This window comes from Patiria miniata, unplaced genomic scaffold, assembly GCF_015706575.1.
Source record: "Patiria miniata isolate m_02_andy unplaced genomic scaffold, ASM1570657v1 HiC_scaffold_5, whole genome shotgun sequence".
NCBI classification, from domain to species: Eukaryota; Metazoa; Echinodermata; class Asteroidea; order Valvatida; family Asterinidae; genus Patiria; species Patiria miniata.
The window spans coordinates 18,783,760-18,804,494 of NW_024037072.1; the positions used below are offsets into that span (position 1 = coordinate 18,783,760).

Below are 20,735 nucleotides of genomic sequence, written 5' to 3' on the forward strand. Positions count from 1 at the left end.
CAATTCAAAATCAAAACTAAACCAAAAATATTGTGGATATTCTGGAACAACTAAGTCTTCAGAGCAACACGCAAAGCCTTTTGCATTTATATTTCTGTATCCTGTTAACTAGGAAACTATTTAAAATTCATACTTTTCGTCCTTTCTAGCAATGCCAACGTTTCCCCCCTGTTAGTATGTTATTTTACTTCTTTATTAGTAACCAAAATGTAGCTATTGAAGCCAGAAATAAAGTTAAAAGACGGTTTGTATTTCCAAGACAGCTGGGGACATTTTCAGGTTTTTTCCACATGTGGCTATATGGCCCAGGATACAGTCAAGTCAAGTCAAGTATCTCCATCAGTACATGTACATGTATCAGTTGCGCTACACCTGATGTTGATGATGTGTCACTGCTCATAGTTTGATGTTGAGGTTAATGGCATTGTTGTTACGTTGATTTTCAGTCGTTGTTAACATCGTTTTTGATACCACCAACGATGTTATTTCTCTTTAAATGCTTAAGCCAGGTCTAAAGACCGTGTAACCAGACACAATCTCCTCTTTTAACAAAGACAAAATGAAACTTGGAACAGTGCACATCCTCCCCATGCTGATGACAAAACGTTTATTTCTAACATCAAATCATTGTCTGGGTACAATACTGATCGTGCTTTTGGCTGTGAAGTGTTCACGACATTTTGATAACACATTTATGTAAGTAATTTAATGCTATAAACTACATAGTCTATTAGTTGCCTTAATATAAATGTGAAGGTATAAGATCAGCGATACCAAACAATCTTTAAGTACATTGTAATAGCGCATACATTGTTAAGATTTGAATGCAAAGCGAAGTAGTTTAATCAGGATCGACGTTTCTGGCACAATGTAAAGATCATCTTTGATGGAATAACTGAGCCTCTACGTATTATGGACTCCGTGCATGAACACTAGATGGCGCTTCGTCACCACTCACGTGAATTTAAGTATGAGGGACACATCGGCAATTGGTTCGGAATCCCTCCCATTGGTCCCTCCCATCTTTCTCTTTTTTTCCGTTGAGGGGGTGCTGATGCGCGGAGTCCATACCCAGACATTGGGAGTTAATGAGGTTTAACTAACTCGTCATCTGTATAAACAAGTTTAACCAGCCCATGTGCACATCAAGATTTTCAATAGGCTTTGTTTACGAGTCGGCCATATTAACTTGAAAGCTAGGTAAAATTTTAATTTTTGTTGAGGTATTGCCGACACAATAGGAGGGCGATAGTTGGGTAAATACAAAAGACTTTAACCAAATCAAACAGCGCCCTCCTGTGCCTGCCATACCTCAAATAGGCCAATAATCGTTGTGTTTGTGCTTATGCACGGAGCCCACACTCAGGCCTATATATTTTGTTTGCTGGGGTTTGAATGAACTCCCAATCCATATCTATATGATAACTATAATCAAGTGACAAACATTACTAGCATTATAACTGCAAGCATGACAACTGCGCATGTGCACATCAAGACACAAACAACAAATAATCATCATGAGGTCCACTTCCGGTCATCATTCCCCAGACGTCGGTACAAATTTATCCCATTGGCTAGAGTGACATGACAGTCGCTTTAGATGCTGCAGACGGTACATGTTATTTCACGCCCGTTGACGTACGGAGGGCAATGGAGGGACCCGCAGGCCCCCTCTATGATGTACAACAGTGCTCCGTTATGGTCAGTGTGACTGCCAGAGACCACCTCCGGGGCTTGGTCCACGCACACGGCTTTGGACCGCTGCTCGTGGGCGTAATGTCCAGACATGAGGAAGCCTCTATACTCCTCCCTCCAGTTCTCAGGACAGCCGAGCTTGGCTGGGAACAGGTACTGGGTCCCGCGGTCCACGAGGCGGCACACGGCGCAAGGCATGTCATGGTTGTGAAGGACCTCGGCGTTTTCGTGGGAGAACGGATCGAAGCCTAATTCGTATTCCGTTCCGTACAGATACGACTGCGAGTTCACCCCGTCGTTGTAAGATGCCGCCCAGTCAGGATCAGTGGGAAGGCAGATAAAATCCACGGAGCCGCCTTTGTGGGTGTAATGCGCACCGGTTGCGAAGCCTTCATTGGGATTTAAAAATATGCATATATCAACACAAAGGAATAGTTTACGAGATCGGGAACAAGGGAATCTCTAGAGGGAGTCAAGCGTCCGATAGTATTCAAGATTGTCCGCTCTGAACAGCCCCCAATGCAGAGTGTGTCCATCCCTAACACACAAAGAATAATTTACCAAACAATTCTCTTTTAAACAGTTCCATAATATCATTGCACGGCCTACCTGCGTACACCAGTTCCGTGCCTGTGTGATTGGGGCAAATAGTGCGCCCCCATCTGATGAAAGTCTCTCCCCCTGACACCCTTATGTTGTCACGGTGGTCGCTTGGCTCTAAAAAAAAAAAAAAAAAAAAAAAAAAAAGAAGAAGAAGAAGAAGAAGGAAAACAATTATCATGTATAAAATTATTGTAGAAATAGGTTGAAATTTACCAAAATCAATGATGACCAAAGTCAACAGAGTTGTTTACTTTGAGTGAATTGCCTTTTCTGAGCGAGCCTGGAATTATAGGTCTACCAAATATTTCTCTGTTTTCTAAATTTCAGCTGCATTGTAACCTGCCGGAAGTCATATATCAGCAGATCCTAGTATGGACCATCATGAGGCGTCCTTTAGAGGGGGTTTCACTGTCTTGACAGGCCTCCGGGTCCAGACCAGTAAATATATTGCCGTAGACCTCAGTGGAATTATGCGCACTTCCCAAAATTAGTATTAAAAATACTCACAACTCTCCGATGCAAGACACGCATCAAATTATACAGCTTATCCATCTTCTTTCATTTTCTCTTACTTTTTTTTGGGGGGGGGTGGAATTCAATGACTTTTGGGAGAACTTTCCATCCGAAGATGATCACCCGTCCTGAAGCCCATCGCCATTTTGAAAATTTCATCCTAATTTCACAGAAATACAAGCTCACAGTCCTGTGTACGGCTGAATTCCACTCTCCTTTTTACAAACCCTCAAATTCATGGCTCACAAAATGTTCTCATACCGAATAATTTGAGGGCATGCAAATCGTGACTTGGCTGGCGTAGGCAATTTTGGACCGATTTACTGGGCTGCACCCCTCAGGGGCTTGCTCAGATTTTGCGGGAAAATTACGATTTACATAGACTCGTATAAACATGTGATCCCTACACCTGGGAGCCAGCCTAAAATCAAGGCTACTCACATTTCTCTGTTTATAATTTTCCCAGCTACAATGGTAAACATGCCAGAGGTCATCTATCAGCATAAACACATTGCTGAAGTAGGAAAAAACTCTGATGAGATATTTGGCTCGTGTTTTGGGGGGTCCTTTTCACTTTCAGAATAAACCCATTTAACTACATTACGCGGTTTGAAAATCATCCAGGCAGGAGCAAGTTACAGGTGAAATTTAGATACTGGCTCAGAAAGGGTTGGAAAAATCAACATTTTAACCAAGATGTCAAACCAGGCGATGTACAAAGATGAAGAGTGTACTATGCTCTTTGCATTGCCCATAAAAACAAATAGGCCAAGTGGTAATATTATCCTGATCACTCATTTCGCAAGATCTGGTCATATTTTGATGGGAGGACTTGGAGGGACTTTATCCCAATCAAGCGCCTTTAAAAAGGTTGATCAGCAACCTCAACGCACAGTTTGATAATTCGAGTAGTGCATTCCCCAGTAAAAAAAAAAGTAGCCTACTGATTGTATGAAACACCCATTTGAATGAAAAAAAGAAATGTCCGAGCTTTTCTTACGTTCATCCGCAAATGGATTTTTGTGTGAAAAAAATCGGCCCAGTTTAGGCCTAAGTTATGGAATGATGACTTCACGAAGTTCGAATTAGTTGTCCGCAGTTCAAAAACAATCCAGTTTTTGGAACTGGAAGGGTTCATACCTCTCTTTCACCATTAGGGATCAATTAACGGGACCGGGAACCAGTCTACTTGCATGTCGGCACCGTTCGTGTGCAAAAACAACCCACAAGGCAACTTGTTTTCGGAATGTCGCAGTCGCCTTAAATAGTAAACAAGTGCGAGTGCACGATAAGCTATGGTCGCCTTACAATGCACAAGCCTGAGCCGCCGCGCCGTCCCACGGAAAAATCACGTCCTGAATATTGACCAAAATAAGCCCTGTAGGCCCTTATAAGTTTCCCATAAAAATAGCGCGCTGTATGCCACGTGACTATAACATTACTGCGCATTATCTTGCCTCCATTTACAAAGTTTTCAAAAACAACTTTACGAATTGTTACAAACAATTTTTGTTAAATATTTCATTTCTTTTTTCTTTCAATTAAAACTTGGTAGTTATATTTTACGGGAAACTTAGGGGGCTCGTTTTTGGTCAATCTTCCGGGGAAAGACGTATGCGATAAAAAATAGACGCGCATGCGCATCGATGGAGTCAAAGCCCGTTTTCCGATAACTATCTTTAAAAGTGCGTTTTACTGACGACAGCATGGCATTTGGTCAATTTTTAGTCAAAATGTTTTTGGTCAATTTTCGGGGACCGACAGACCAACCGACCAACCGACCACCAAGTGACATGTAGAAGCTCCTGCCAGAGCTTTCGTAAAAATAAAGCGAACAATATTTTGTCAGGAAAAACCTCAGTGTGTAATAAAGGGCCCGGAGAGTGCACCTGTAAATCGTACATCTTGTTTATCTCTCACATTTTTTGGATGTAATATAACAAAGGCGAAACGAACCCGTGTCCTCTGAGTCTCCCTTCAGGCCTCTGGGTCCGGCTTTGCCAGGAGGTCCTCGAATTCCAGCAGCACCTGGTAAGCCCTGCCGAATAAAAAATATGCTGGTTTTAATCAAGCAAGCCTCAGTTTCATAGGTATATGAGTAGAGTATGGCTTAGCGTAGCGAGAGTCGAGCCCATGTTAGTTTTTCAGATGGTGGACACAAGGAAGCAGTGGTGCAACCAAGTGGGGAGGGGGGGGGGGCACGGGGGACGGGCCACCTGCTGGAGTATACTGAGCCCCCACTGTGCCTCGACGTTCAAAATTCGGTGAAGAGAAAGAATAGCTTTGTGTTGTAAATTGTCTTGCTGACGGGAGAATCGTGTGTCCGTCGGCAAATGTGCCAGGATGAAGAGCGTCACCTACTGGCCGAAAGTGCCCATGATCGTCCGCTTAGAACAACGCCCCCTATAGGAATAAGGATGTCGGGTGACTAGGAAGATATGATTTCGACTCCAACCCAAATTGAGTTGGATTGTGAAGACTCTGATTTAGATTGAGGGATTCACACTTGGTCTCGGAGGATCCAGACTCGGGTATGAACTCCGAGGACTTTAAGAGGACTAGGACCGAGGACAGACATTTGAACTCAACTCGAAAACAATGTCACTCAAAATTGTTTGAAGGAGCGATTCAAAATGCAGTGTGCAACCAAGAGATATAGCGCAAATAGCATTTTGTGGAAGAGTTGACATCCGCCAGCAAAAACTATATTTTGCACAAGGACTCGGCGGTATTTCTGATCTTTGACTTCAGCGTATAAAGGAGTTTATTTATGAGGCTTCTAACAGTACTTGTGTGCGCTTGGTAATAAAAACAAACAGTGAAGGATTTTGTATAGACAGGATGACTGTCAACAATGTCGTTAAAAGTGGTATCTTTGGGAAAAAATATCGGTTTATGGTGCAGCGTGTCGAAATCGTCCGTATATATTACAGCTACAAATCTGCCAAGTTTGGTGCTTTGGAAAACTTTGTGGCGACTTCTTTGACAACTGGATCATCTGAGGAATGTCTGTTTGGGATTCGTACCGGTTCACCTTTGACCCCTTGTGGGCCTTGCTGGCCTGCTGGGCCCTGAATTCCATCTCGTCCATCACGTCCGTCCCTACCGTCACGACAGCCTCCATATTCAAAAGGCCCTTGATTTTGTGAAGAAAAAAAACATACGATTAAACAAAAACTAGCACGGAAGAACTCTCAGGAGAGAAAATAGCATCCGTTTCAACAGCAGCAATGAAAAAAAGTAATGCATAAAAACCACTACTGATGATAATTTAAGGTGTAAATCGCGAAGTTAACGGATCAGGCCTGGAGTTATGATCTTTGAGCAGACTTTTTCCTTCCAGATTTCAGAAAGAATTTTACTTTCAAAGATCGGGTCATCAGAACCTTCCCTTCTGTGATTTGAATATTTCAGGTCAAACTTGTCAGGATTTTGGAGTAACTTCTTAAATAAAAATATGGTTTGTTTTCTCTTTCGAAAAGTACAAAATTCTTTACCAATGTCCCGTCGAAATGGAAGCGTCAGATTTTGGTCGGCGTTGTGGCTAACTGGCATTTGGTCCCTTCGAATTCGCAGTTGGGTATTCGTCGAAGTCGGGTCATTATTTTCTTGTGGCATGGCCTTCTCGACTAATGACAGACGCTCTTCGTTGCTCGCTATTCGTTGCTGATAAAAACAGACACAGGATGTGTTGGAAATCGAAAATAAAATGGTCAGCAGAAAGAATCTAGTGTGACGTTCTCCTTGGAGATATAGTTTCATTCGGTGATTATTAAGTTGCTCTATAAACTTTCAATCGTTGATCCTTCTTGTGCTGAAGTTGCAATTGGCTGTTGAACAACCTACTTACGTCATGGCCGCAATTTGCCTGTAACGGCTAATTTTAAGGAATAAACGGAAAATATTTGTTTGGATTTTTTTATTTATATACATGCAACATGATACGCTAATTCGTAATCAATTTGTATAATAATAACTTCTCTTCAATTTCAAATATGCAGTTCCCTGAGTGCCGACATTTAGCAGCACAGGAATTACATGAATTATTGGAACTCACTCATCCATGACGTAGGGGCTGTAGAGCTGCAAAACTAGCCTTTATAACATGCAAACTCACTGAGAGTTTCAAGTCGATATATTGAACAAACGTATCCTTGTCAGATTAGTATTCATTATATTGATACCTTGTATAATTGCAATACTTACGCAGCCTAAACCGTACTTGTCTATCTCAGTCATTATAAAATGTATCCCATTTCATTCATTTCATTTCATTTCTTCGCTTTTTTGATAAACATGTCAAAATTAAAACAAAACATCCAGGTTGACAAATGACTGACCTTTACTGACTGTAGCTCCGTGTGGACGTAGAACACAGTCAGGCCAACCAGGACCGATGTGATGCACAGGTTCAGCAGTGTCCCTGCCACAAACCAACGCCAAAACACAGCATTCTTGTTGGACTGTTTGCTTTGGTCAAACATTTCCATTCCAATATCTGAGGACTTGTTCATTGGTGCCATTGCAACGATGGTTGAGGTGTTCACTCGACTCGCAATGAAGATGTGTCTGGTTAAATTTGTATGTGTCACTTTTATTAAACCGATCGATTAAGCCCCGCCCATTGCAAGTGCAAGTGGGCACGGCATCGACACAAACCCACTCCATGTTCCAACACGTTGACGCATGCGTCATACACAACTACACGCATGTCGGGGCATCAATCACCATTGTGATTGGTCAAACATCATGGGGAGGGGTTTAATGTAAGGTTTTTGACGCCAAAATGTTTCTCTGCGTTGGTCTCTGTTATTCTCATCGAAGTAACAATATTTACCTCGTTGGCATGGTGCAGATCATTTGAGCCTAAACAACGATAAACCCAAGTCACCCTTTGCACCCAAAGGCCATACATTAGTCACTGTGGCATTGTTTTACAAAGGAACTTTGTTATATGGAGTACACTGGCAAACTTAACCGTACATAAACCATGGTCATACGTCTTCCCTCATCTGCAAGGACTATAAGTCTGCTCCACAAAGTTTGTCTTACTTAAAGGTTGTTTTATGCTTTATTTTGACAACTGAAGATTCGCAATGAGCGTAAACGGGGAGTGGGGCACATGGCACGTGCTAAAGGCCTCTCAGCTTTGTATCGTTCAAAACTACGACCAAACCCATTGAGGGTCCCCTCCAGAATAGGAAAGAGCCCCGTCCCGTGCCCACTGCATATTCTTTTCCTTCAGTATGCGCAAACACTTTGAGGACAGGGGCACAATGTTGGGTGTGCAACTTATGGATGTGTAGAGGGTAACAAAGCTAGTGGACTGACAGCAGGAAATTATTTTGGGATAATTAGACCTAAGTATAAAATATTGGAACCCTTCGAGTTATGCTACTGGCAAGGTGCGTGTACAGAGAGTGTTCCAAAATACGCATTCCTGCTGAATGAGAACAATTTCTGTTTCTGTCCCCACTCCATCATCTCTCATTATAACATGGTAAAAAGAATACTTGTTTGTATGAATTCCGCCTGGCCCTATTATGTTATCGTTTCAGACTACACCAGGCCTGTTTCATTGGTTGTGTATAAACTTGCGAGTGACCATGGGTGGTGATATCTTTTTTACCAACGTAGTGTACCAGATAAGTACCTTAAGTTCTTGTATACGTCGTGAGGTTCCGGCACGATCGTCAGAGAACTCCTTTACTGCGTTCATAGATACACAAGGTTTTGCATACTTAGTCATATACAGAAAAAAAAGTTAAAAGATTTGGGACTAGTTTGCATAAAACCTTTTTTGAGTCACCGGTGCAAGACAGCAGTTTCGTAAATTGCTTGAAAATGAACACTACTTCCGTTTCCCAGTAAGACCTTTTCCATTCGCGAAGGCTACGTCTTTTTTTCACCTTTTAAATTAGGTTAGTAAGGTAAGTGAAACAAGGTAAAAAGAAACATCCCCATAAACTTGTGCACACATTTTTTCAAATTTAAATGTGCCCTTACCCAATATTCCCTCGTCCTTTTCCCACAAATGTCGGTATGTTTACTAATTAGACCACGAGCAGCAAAAATAATCTAATTGCGACTGTACAATTTTGCCTCTAAAGCGAGGCTGTGACACTATAGGGAGACATGAAAATGTCTCGCTAATAACCGGTGTCTTCCACCGTTCGAAGAAATTACGATACCGGGTCTCCTTTACACGTACAGGCATAATGCCCATTTATAATCCGAAACAAATGACGATCATGGCGCAATACATCCAGAACAATTCAGAAAAATCAAAACAATTCAATACAACTAAACCAAAATATTGTGGATATTCAGGAACAAGTAATTCTTCAGGGCAACAGGCAAAGCCATTTATTTATATGTATATTTCTGTATCCTGTTAACTACGACACAATCTAAAATTCATACTTTCCCTCCTTTTTTTTCTCCTTTATTAGTAACCAGGTAAGTATGTAGATAAGCAAGAAATAAAGTTAAAAGACGATATGTATTTCCAAGACAGCTGGGGAAACTGTCAGGTTTTTCCACAGAACTTCAGTATGAGGGAACACATCGGCAATTGGTTCAGAATCTCTCCAAATGGTCCCTCCCAACTTTCTATTTATTACCGTTGAGGGCGTGCTTATACGCGGAGTCCATATTCCTGCAGAAATAAACAAGTTTCACCAGCCCATGTACACGATTTTCAATAGGCTTTATCTACGAGTCAGCCATATTAACTTGAAAGCGAGGTAAAATGCTAATCTTCATATAGACTATTTGATATTTGGCCAACGCACTAGGAGGGCGCTATTTGGTTTGGGTAAAAATAAAAACGACTTAACACAAAACAAACAGCGCTAATATAGGCTAATAATCGTTATGGGGTGCTTGTAGGCCATATTCAGGCTTTCAGAAATTGTTTTCTGGTATTTGAACGAACTCCCAATCTATATCTATATGATAACTATAAGCATTACAAGCATGACAAGTGCAAGCATTACAACTGCGCAAGTGCACATCATGTCAAACAGACAAACAGCAAATAATGTTACTCTAGACCATGAGGTCACTTCCGGTCATCATTTCCCAGACGTCGGCACAATACTATTGACTATAGAGTGACATGTCAGCCGCCTTAGATGCTGCAGACGGTACAGGTTATTTCACGCCCGTTGACGTACGGGGGGCAATGGAGGGACCCGCAGACCCCCTCTATGATGTACAGAAGTGTTCCGTCTTGGTTAGCGTGACTGCCAGAGACCACCTCCGGGGCTTGGTCCACGCACACGGCTTTGGACCGCTGCTCATGGTCGTAATATCCGGACATGAGGAAGCCTCTGTACTCCTCCGTCCAGTTCTCAAAACAGCCGAGCATAACGTATGGGAACATGTCATGCCATACGCGTGCTTATACATGTATGAGCTCCGTGCGCTACCAAAAGAGGGCGCTCTTTTACCTAACAACGACGCCCCATGGGCGTGATATTTCACTGGTTGACGCGCACCGTTCCTTGTGTGTGACGCACGTACACCAGGGGATTTGTTCTATGTACACGCAGTGGCCGCGCTTTGCAGCAAATGAATTGCAGTCAAGATGGCGTCGGTCGGTCACCCCCAACTGTACTTCCTTTGCTGGTGAGGGGGTGCTTGTGAACGGAGCGGATACACATGTTTTGTGGGTACTTTACTGGGAAAATTGAGGGTTTCCTGAGAATGTGTTATGGTCTTTCCATAAATTATGTGCTATTATACCAACGTATGGCGCGGTGTTTATAAGTATTTAGGCCCTTTTCCTCCATTTTGTGTTCATGTAAATCATGTTATGTAGGCCTACATGTATATCGCTAGACTAATCATGGGCACACAGTGTGTTTAGATGTAAATTGTTATAGGTTTCCTAGGCCTACCCTGCATGTGCACAAAGTAATTTAGTTCCCCTTTGTGTTTATTCCTCCTTTTAGAACCACACACCTACCACGCCCACACGTGATTGTTGCATCTACACATCATATACACACACCACTGGCTTTTGCATCCCGACCACCAACCCTGTACCCATAACCGGAGTCAATAATAAACCTGTTTCCAGCCCATCACCAGTTGGGTCGCCTACTTCTTTTCAAGTATCTTTTATAATAGGCATGTATTTTTCATAATAAGCAAAGGATAATTATCACTTTAATAAAATTCATGCATCTGAGTGGTATTCTTTGATTGAAAGTTATATTATCAGAGTTATATTCACTGGATCACAGTCACCTCTGCTCGGAGATAGTGTAGATAGTTTTGTAATCGGGTCCTTTGCTGAGTCCGACGAGGATACTTAAATAAACGTTGGTGCAGTGGAAATTAAACCTACCAAAAAAACAAGAGTATTTGTCTTTTGACTGCGGGTTGAAATATGAGTATTTGGACAAAAGGTTATGCTGAAAATGTCAAAGAGTTTGTAAACGGATTGGTACTTAAGTCTGAGTCTTTTTCAAACCATGCGCAGTAACACATTTTAAGGATGCGTCTTAGCAAAGCCTTGGTGTTTATAGATTGATTCCTGTTTACACTGTTACACGGCAGTGGGACTTGGGAAGGGATCCGACTGTTCAGCATAGATTGAAGTTACTGGGTTTTTTTCAGAAACAACCAAACAACGGGCTTGGTTTAAAAAAACCCAATCATTATTTGTTACTATAGGAACGCTCACAACATACAATATCATTAAGTATTAACTCCTACCGACGTACAGTCATTTCTTTCTACTGATCAAAACTCTAGGTAAAATGGAGCCGACGCCGAATCTAATGAAAAAGGTAATACATGTAGTATACTGACGCCCTCTTGTAGACAACAGTGATATCAAGACGGGGTCGGGTATAAAGACCGTGCATTGATTTCTAGATGCTACAGACTGTGCATGCTATTTCACGCCCGTCGACATAAGGGGGGCACAGGAGGGAGCCACACTGCCCCTCAATGATGTAGAGCAGCGCGCCGTCCTGGCTGGTCTTACTGCCGGGGATCGCCTCTGGCGCCTCGTCCACGCACACGGCTTTGGACCGCTGCTCATGGTTGTATTTTCCAGACATGAGGAAGCCTCTGTACTCCTCCGTCCAGTTTTCCGGACAGCCGAGCTTGGCCGGGAAGAGCAGTTGGGTCCCGCGGTCCACGAGGCGGCATACGGCGCACGGGACGTCACGGTCCTGGAGGAACTCGGCGTTCTCGTGGGAGAAGGGATCAAAGCCGGAAACTTCGTACTCCATCCCGTACAGGAAGGAGTTGGAGTTGAGCCCGTCGTTGTGAGAGGCCGCCCACTCTGGGTCAGACGGGAGGCAGAAGAAATCAACAGAACCACCCTTGTTACTATAATGCGCACCCGTGGCAATGCCTGTGAACACAAATGACAATATTTTTCAAATAAAGCTTTTTAAAGAACGCATTATCAGTGGCGTAACCAGAGTCTGATCGGCCATTTTTTCTTTAGCGAAAGAGGGCGCAGTACTCTCTAAATGTGAAAGAGTGAAAAACCACTCAAAGGTTTCCCCCATTATGGCCCTTCAAAAAGAGTGGTAGTTAATTAACTCTTTTTGAGCGGTTTTCACTGTGGTCCATTGTGAACTATTACTCAAAAAGATGCAAATCTTTTCTCCAAAGCAGTGAAAAATCACTCAAAAACAGTTTTTCCCATTCTTTCACATTTTAGAGAGCAATGACGCCATTTTTTGGGTACCGTACAACTAGTGTGAATCTCAAGCTTAAGACTATAGTGTACTTTAGGATAAGAGTTAAGATATTACGCTTTTACAATCTTTATTTTGCACTTGTGGTGAACAAAGAAGCTACATACCCGCATACACGAGCTCCGTGCTTGTATCATTCAGACAAGTGGTGCGCCCCCATCGGACGTAGGTCTCACCCCCAGACGGCTTCAATGTGGGATACACGTCATGTGCGCCTGACTCCCGATTTTCTGTAACAGTAAGAGGCAATAAAAGGTAGAATAATTGTATTGCAATAATACGCCTCAATCAGATGAAAATGATGGGACCAGGAATAATGTGAGACCCTCAGGCGGCTTTGGCAATGAAAGCGTTTTTAACAGTCTGTTTTGTGTTAAGTGCGCCCCACGGAACGGACACTGCAATAAAAGTGGCCGGATGAAATCTGCTGGTCATTTTACGGAAAGATCGTAAGTGAGCAATGAAAGGTATACGGTACGTTGCAACGCGGGGGACACTGCACTACGAATGGGAATTTATGCAGCATAAACCGTCTCACAATGCAGCACGACAAACACCATGACTGAACATTACCGTCTTAGTCCAGCGTATGTGTGAAAAAATTGTGCACTTTTTCATAAAAGTGTGAAACTTGGCACAGATGTTTATGTTCATGCCAGAAAATGTTTTAGATGTGGAGCCATCGCAACTTTACCCTTTTAGGGGCGTGGCAGCCATTTAAAAAGGGGGAGACTCATCATGCCCGCAGTGAAATCGATTGTTCCCACTTGTCACAAAAGCAGGAAACTTCACAAAGACATAATTATATAGGTTATATGTGTGTTTTCCAGATGTGGAGCCACCAGAAAAGCACCTTTTTTTTGGGGGGGGGGCGTAATTATTATGCCCACCTTGGGCAAATTGTGCCCACATTATGAAAGAATGAAACTTCTCATAAACGTTTATATTCATGAGGAAAAAAATCCAGATGTGGAGCCATCTCGAACATACCCTTTTTGGGGGCGTGGCGACCATATTAGAAAAAAAGGGACGGGGTTTTCATTTGGCCCACCAGGGAAATTTTTTTCCCACATTCATAAAGCGGTCATTCGTAATAAAAAAAAATCTCTGGAAATGTGTCAGATGGATTAATCTTGTAATGTTTGTAGCTCATCACCTGCTGTAAGAGACGAATCCCCGTCGCCGAGGGCTCGCTTGGCCCGTCTGTGCATCATCACTCCTGATGAGCCTTGATCCCCATCAATGCCAGGATCTCCCTGTTAAGGTTAGATTAGAATTAGTTAACATCATCACTGGAAAGCCAAAATCAATCATTTAGATCCCTAATCGGAAGTATACTCAAGTTGGTAACTTTGTTAGGCCTAATACGGGTTTTCTTTTATTATGCTATTTTTATGCTACAATACTCTTTAGGGGAGGATCGTGGATTTTCCAAAGTGGGGGCCAGGGATGTGTTGTTGAAGTTTAAAACTTAAAAAAGGGGTAGGGGTGAATGAGGAGTTCAACGCGTGAAAAGTGCCTCTATAAGCAGTTAAGCATCAGGTGCGGTTCCTGTTAGATCGACCGTAAAAAAAAAAATGTATTTTTCCACTGTGTAAATAATCAACATTGGTCGGTCAGAGGGAAAGGCAGGCCCGGATCCGGGGGGGGGGGGAGGTGAGTAAAAAAAACCCAGCTCTTCAAAATACACAACCTGTCTACATTTCAAAACAAAATTCTGATGAAACACCCCCCCTCTGCGAAAATTCCTGGATCCGCCCCTGAAAGGGGATGGTCATCCAGCCCAACCATCCCTTCCCTGGACTCACTCAAGACACTTCGGTGTCGTTAAGATCATATTTAACACTTTTACAGAAAATCCTGATAAAGTTAGGATATCCTGCATATGTCCATCATAATTATAGTAGGCCTACATCTTTGTGCATTGGATTTATTCAATAATTCGTTTGGTTTCTATTTTATCAGGTCACTTTTTCGCTTTTTTTACACCCCAACTAACGAAACTACCAACATAATGACATAATCTTGCACTCTTAGTGCTGCACATTGAACTGTAGAAGATTTTTCAAATTTTGCCGGGTTATTTAGCTTTTTTTTTTAATGTGTGGTGGACACAATTCGAAGGCGCTTTCAAGAGTTCGTATTTACCACTCGAAAAAGTGACCTCCAACTGTATCCATAATCTAAAAAAAAAAAAAAATGCTAATGCAGATATTACCTATAAGGTAGCAGACCAGTAAATAAACTTCCATAGACCCCAATGGTAAATGCTCCCACTTCAAAAATTCGGGGAAAATACTCACAACTCTCCAAGGTGTTTGAGACACACATCAAATTAAAGCTTATTTCATCATCTTTCATTTTCTTTTCGATTTTCGGGGGTCAACTGATGACTTTTAGGAGAAATTTCCATCTGAAGATGATCACCCCTGAAAATAGTCCTGAAGCCCATCGCCATTTTGAAAAACGATGCCTACACTCCATTGCAAAGTAGAGCGCTTTTAGGGTCCAAATTACATCGAAATTACACAGAACTACAAGCTCCCAGTCCTGTGCACGGCTTCCACCCATATTTTCTACAAACCCTCAAGTTCATGGCCCACAGCATGCTCAAATACCGAAGATTTTGAGGGCATGCAAATCGTGATTTGGCCGGCGCAGGCAATTTCGGACCGATTTACTGGTCTGCACCCATAAGCGTCAATTCCAGCAGTTTTTTTTGGGCAAAGGGCGGACCCTGTGTTTACCTTTTCGCCCTTGATTCCTGTTGGGCCGGCCGGTCCCGCTGGGCCCTGGGCTCCGTCATGTCCATCCTTACCATCTCTCCCATCACGACCGTCCCGGCAGACAACACCACCTGCGTTTCCTGATCCTGTCGAATAAAGCAATGTACTTGGAGATGAGAGGTTTTAGATTTCGAGCCAGTATCGTGACTCAGTGGTCAATGCATGTGTTCGGATAATGAACGCCGTATAAGTTCAAAACCTAATGGTGTCATGTTCCTTTTCCCTATTAAAAGGGAACTTTTCTGTCTTTAATAATGTGTCTTAGGCCACACAAAAAAAATAAGTCGGTCTCTGGTCAGCGCGCGCGTCGATTTTAATCATGCGCGTCGATCTTTTTTTCCCCAAAATGTTCCGCGGTAGCTCCAACAGCGCCCTCTATTTCCGCACCTCCTAATTTCTTTTTACCAAAGAGCACCAAGGAATGGGAAATTGCACCAAGGCAAATGATCGAAAGCACCAAGGCAAATTATGGAGGACACCAATGTTCATGAGGACACCAAAAAAGCAAAATAGTACCCACCTTGTCTGTACAATCCAAGCTTGAAGAAAAAAAAAAAAAAGCCGCGTGGCCGCGTCAATTCCGGAACTTTGGTCTGACCAGAGACCAAATATTTTTTTTTTGGCCTTATCGAGGCCTACTTTTCAATGAAGTGAAATGCCAATTATTATTTCCGATTTATGGCTCTTGAGGATTTTTGATTAAAAATTAATGGATATTATGATTTGTAGTTTTACCCACCGTAACCCGGAAGGTGCGTTGCATTTTGTTGGCTGCTGCGGCCAGACGACACTTGAGGCTCCTGATCTCGTCTCGTTCGCAACTGGGCATACTTCCAAGTTGGGACACCTTCTTTCCCGGCGTTTTGTTTCGACGAGGCATCTCCCAACCATGCCAAACGCTCTTCGTGAATTTGCATCTGGTCCTGTTAAAAAAACCCAAAAAACACCAGTTTCAGGGGCTTGCCGATTTCGCATGAGGATTGGAATTATTGTTGACACCGGTTAACTCATCCTCATTTGAGTGGTGTATTTTATTACTTTGCCAGGTATTTAATACGAGAAACGAGTATCCACATTACTTGGGACATTTTAATTATTTTCTTGTTTCCACTCGGACAGTAACAAACGTGGAAGAGTGCACGACAGCTTTTTCGTATAGGGATGGATGCTTGGGATAAGCATCCTAAATTCTTTCTTCCCTGCCCATTTATTACCTGGAGGCCTAAACGATAATTCATACATCAAGACTTTCTAAGCCAGATTAAATTGTTTAAGCTTTTCTCGAATTTTACCGAAATCATTTTTGAAAGATCGCCAAGTAAATTCCCGAACCTTTGCCCGCATAAACTGAGCACGTGCATGGCTCCCCATTGTGGTTTCCTCCTGGTATTTCCGTCGGGTGATTTATCATGAGTTCAATTGTCTCGAAGCGTCAGCTGGTCACCAGAAGAAAGTTCAAGCCGGCGAGTAATGAGTATTCCAACTGCTCAAAATAAATATTATGCCCGTCCAGATTTGACGATTTCCTTTCCCGGATGATCACACCACAGCTATAGCTAAATTTACACAACTCATGGAGGCAATGATAATTGAACAGGCCATCTGCAATATTGTTCATTTCATGCAATGAAAGGAGAAAAGATAGTGTAGGCAGAGTGAACTACATTGCAACTCCCCTTTTTTCGGAGATTCAAAGTGAACTCAAAACAAGAAAGATGTTGCAAACATTGCGGACGTGATATGGTTAATCTGGACGTGCGCATGTGGAGTTCGATACCAAACCACTTACAGATTAATCTACCGAGTTGAGAAGGTGTTTTTGGACAATATACAAAACACATTACAAAAAACAACTGTTTAAAAAAAAAAAGATTAAATTAAATTGGTACAAAATCAGATGTTGGTCTTAAATAATGGAATCCAGCGGCAGAAATCGAGGTAGCAAACACCAATCAGCGTATTGGGGACTGCATTATACATGTATACTACAAATTCATAATTGTGATGAACCCTTAACGCAACGGTGCATAAGGCTTGATTTTGATTGTACAATGCTCTGTCCTGCATTCTAGGGCAATTGAAGAAGAATTTAGCAACTTTATAGCATTCCTGTTATTATTTTTGTATCCATTTGACTAGTTTTATAACATTTGTCAGCGGCTGAAGGGAGGGGCGGTGGGGGTGTTGGTTGGGATGCGACATCCACCTCCTCTAGATCCGCTATACTGAGGCTAGATATATCACTTCAACGTTTCTAAAAATATGAAGACACAAGCTCATTTTCAACTCTCTAAATTGTGTTATGAAGCATGAAGGAGTTCACTTGCACTAATTCGGTTTCAAAGGTTGTTTCAATAGACTTTAATAGAGAAGCCGGAATTGATTCCTGCAGCTTCGTCGAGTGTTTCGCTCTATGCGTCTTCTCACCCACATTAGAGATGAAAATGAATATCTCTCCAATTATATCGGAACCAACCCCATTTAGCATCTGGGAATGGCTTATTTAAAGTGGAGGGAGAATGGGAGCACAGCCTCTTACTCTCAAGGCCTGTGCCCCTGCCATGCCCCTCCCTGCCATTATTTTACCTTTTTTATTTTACCACAGTTTTTGAGCGCCCCTCCAGAGAATAAAGATAGTTACTAGTCCCCCCCCCCCCCGCACAATGTTGGATCTCAAGTACTCCAGCATGATCCGCTAATGCCTTTTCTATGCCAGGGTTACCTGACTTTCCCAACTGTTTATCTAAGCGTGCATTTTATCACACGAGATTGTTAAGCATGACCGACAACTCTCACAGGCTTTCATTCGTTTAAGACTGGCGTTCAAGTTTCTTACCGAACCAAAAAAAGTACGATGAGCGACTGAAGTCCCCAATTAGGTTTCAGTTGGGAAATTCCTTAAAATCCAACGTACGTCCGACCACATGATGTACATTTACCAGGTCATTAAGGTGGTGGTACGTTAGGTCTGTAATTGTGTTCTACTAATGGTGTTTCCAACAGCAGCCCATTAAAGTATATGGGATGTACGTCCGAATTTATGGACTTGTCCAACCTCAAAGTTCCCACAGCTTAAAAACTGTATCGATTTCCTGTTGACAAGAAAATAATGGAGTCCTTCCAAACAACTGAAACAGTCGATATTTCGGCGGATTGCGCCTGTTGTCGCCCCAAAATGTTTCGAACGTCCACCTTTTTATATAAATTCAAATCTTACAATTTGTTTCGATGCGACTCTGAAACGCCATCGGAAACATAATACAGGCCTACCTTGAGTGACTTCAGCTCCGTGTGGACGTACATCACGGTCAGGCCGACCGAGGCCGCGATGAGGCACACATTCAGCAGCGTTCCCACCAAAAACCAGAGCCAGAACCTCCCGTTCTTAGCCGGGTAGTTCTTCCCCGTGAGATATTCTCCATCGACAGATACCTCGGAAAGCTTGTGATCGGGAGCCATGTTGTCAAGTAACTGAGAATAAGAATGCTGCACTGCCGCTCGATCCCAGGACTCTGACTGCGAGATACCTAGTGAGTTCGTCAGCCTGGCAAACAGACTTTAGTGTTTTCTAACTTTGGCTCCCTCCCCGGCTTAGGCTCCAGGGCATTTGTGAACACTTCTGACTTTGGATTCCGGCTCAAAATAGGTCCGTGTTCTGCTTCTGGTACATCAAATCTTACATCTGAGTCCACAATTCAAGGAATTTCCTTTTGGTTTGAACATAAAAGGCTGCTTAATTATTAGGAATCTACTGGTAAAGCCGAAGCCAGCAACGAGCCTTGGTTTCGAAAACCCCTCTTTAAGCGGTTAATCATCTGGTGCGTTCCTTTGAAGCTTGAAGAAGATACAAATCAGATTTTGCGGAAGCAAAACAAGGGACGAGAGGATGCAAAAGGTTGAACCACATGACATAAAGCCACGGAGGGAAGTACCATGAAATTGTGTCATAGTTCAACAGGATAAAGACACATTAATGTCAGGAATAAGGAAGTACCGAGAAGGATACAGGGCTCAATTTTACACAAAGGCCTTTAAAATGGTAAAGAGGTGTACCTTGAGCGTTTTGTTGACTAAAGAAACGATTTGGGAAATTTATTTCCAGGTTACTGTTGTATTTGTTGCTGCCGTTGCAGCTATACATGTACATGTACTGGTTTGGTGTTGCCTTCTTGTTATAATGCAGTTGATGTGGCCGCATGAATAGCCTAGGGCTCTGCAGGTACTACCTGCCTCTGTGTATTATGGGCCCAACAGCCAACTGTGGAAAACTGCTTGAAATTTGCTTCTTTTATTGGCAATAAAATATCAAATGTCTAGTAACTTTATTTTTGTTGGGATGCAACTTACCTGGTAACTGCAGGTAATATAGAGTGAAGATCTGAACATTCCTCATTTTCTTGTTTCCATGTAAATTTCAAAGGAAATTTTTGTGAAAAAAATTCCTTGAATTTTCACAAGTGGCCTTATGGCAATCTAGTATCCGAGCCCCAGTTAATGATGATGTGTTCTAGTCACATGTAGTTTGCTGTCGAGACTAATGACATTTCTGATACTGTTTTGATACCGCTTAAAATGTTACTTTCTCTCTTTTAATAGGCCAGGTCTAAAGACCGTTTAAACAGACACGACCTCCTCTTTTGACAAAGACAAAAATAAAACTTGCAACAGTGCACATCCTTTCAATGCTTATGACAAACCTTTATTTCCAATAGCGAATCATTTGTCTGGGTACAATACAGGGCGCTCTTCAATCGAATTTAATATGCTTTTAACCACACTGTATGACAGGGGTGCAAATCACAAATATTTTGAAGAATGAACTTTTAATGCATATTATTTCTCATCAAAATGAGAAAAAAGTATGATTTGGATCGATACTAAATACCACTCATTGAGTATAATAATATCGTTTTGACGTGTTGACGACATATTTGATGCTGCTGAAATCAACAACATGTCAAGTGGCATATTTCTCTTGTAGTGACTGACAAGGCAACACATTTTACGTAATATGCGATGCACTACATTGTATATAAGATGCATTAATATAAATGTGAAGGTCTTCGGAAGACAACAATTTTTAACTAAGGTATGAGTCCATTCATTGCTAAGAATTTGAACGCAAACAGAGAAGTTTAATCATGACGTTTTTCACGCGATGAAAAGATCATCTTTGATTGAACAACTGAGCCTCTGCGTATTATGGACTCCGTGCTTGAACACTAGATGGCGCTTCGTTACCATCGGCAATTGGTTCAGAATCTCTCCCAATAGTTCCCCCAACTTTCTCTTTATTACCGTTGAGGGCGTGCTTATGCGCGGAGTCCATATTCAGACATTGGGAGTTTAATGAGGTTTAACTAACGCGAAATCTGTATAAACAAGTTTAACCAGCCCATGTGCACATCAA

General features: G+C 42.3%; 2 protein-coding genes across 2 annotated transcripts; both read right to left on the reverse strand.

Moving 5' to 3' along the window:
* Window positions 1-1,231: 1,231 nt before the first annotated feature.
* Window positions 1,232-7,386, reverse strand: LOC119741923 (macrophage receptor MARCO-like). Its single transcript, XM_038217876.1, has 6 exons — window positions 7,152-7,386; window positions 6,309-6,477; window positions 5,838-5,947; window positions 4,768-4,849; window positions 2,305-2,412; window positions 1,232-2,084 (listed from the first exon to the last, which is right to left on the reverse strand). The coding sequence occupies exons 1-6, from the start codon at window positions 7,332-7,334 to the stop codon at window positions 1,597-1,599; spliced, it is 1,140 nt and encodes a 379-aa protein (XP_038073804.1). The 5' UTR covers window positions 7,335-7,386; the 3' UTR covers window positions 1,232-1,596.
* Window positions 7,387-10,455: 3,069 nt separating this feature from the next.
* LOC119742161 (short-chain collagen C4-like) lies at window positions 10,456-18,892 on the reverse strand. The gene is made up of 6 exons (XM_038218202.1): window positions 18,596-18,892; window positions 16,065-16,248; window positions 15,287-15,411; window positions 13,696-13,795; window positions 12,647-12,769; window positions 10,456-12,187 (listed from the first exon to the last, which is right to left on the reverse strand). Exons 1-6 carry the CDS (start codon window positions 18,782-18,784, stop codon window positions 11,697-11,699), a joined length of 1,212 nt encoding a protein of 403 aa, XP_038074130.1. The 5' UTR covers window positions 18,785-18,892; the 3' UTR covers window positions 10,456-11,696.
* Window positions 18,893-20,735: the final 1,843 nt, after the last annotated feature.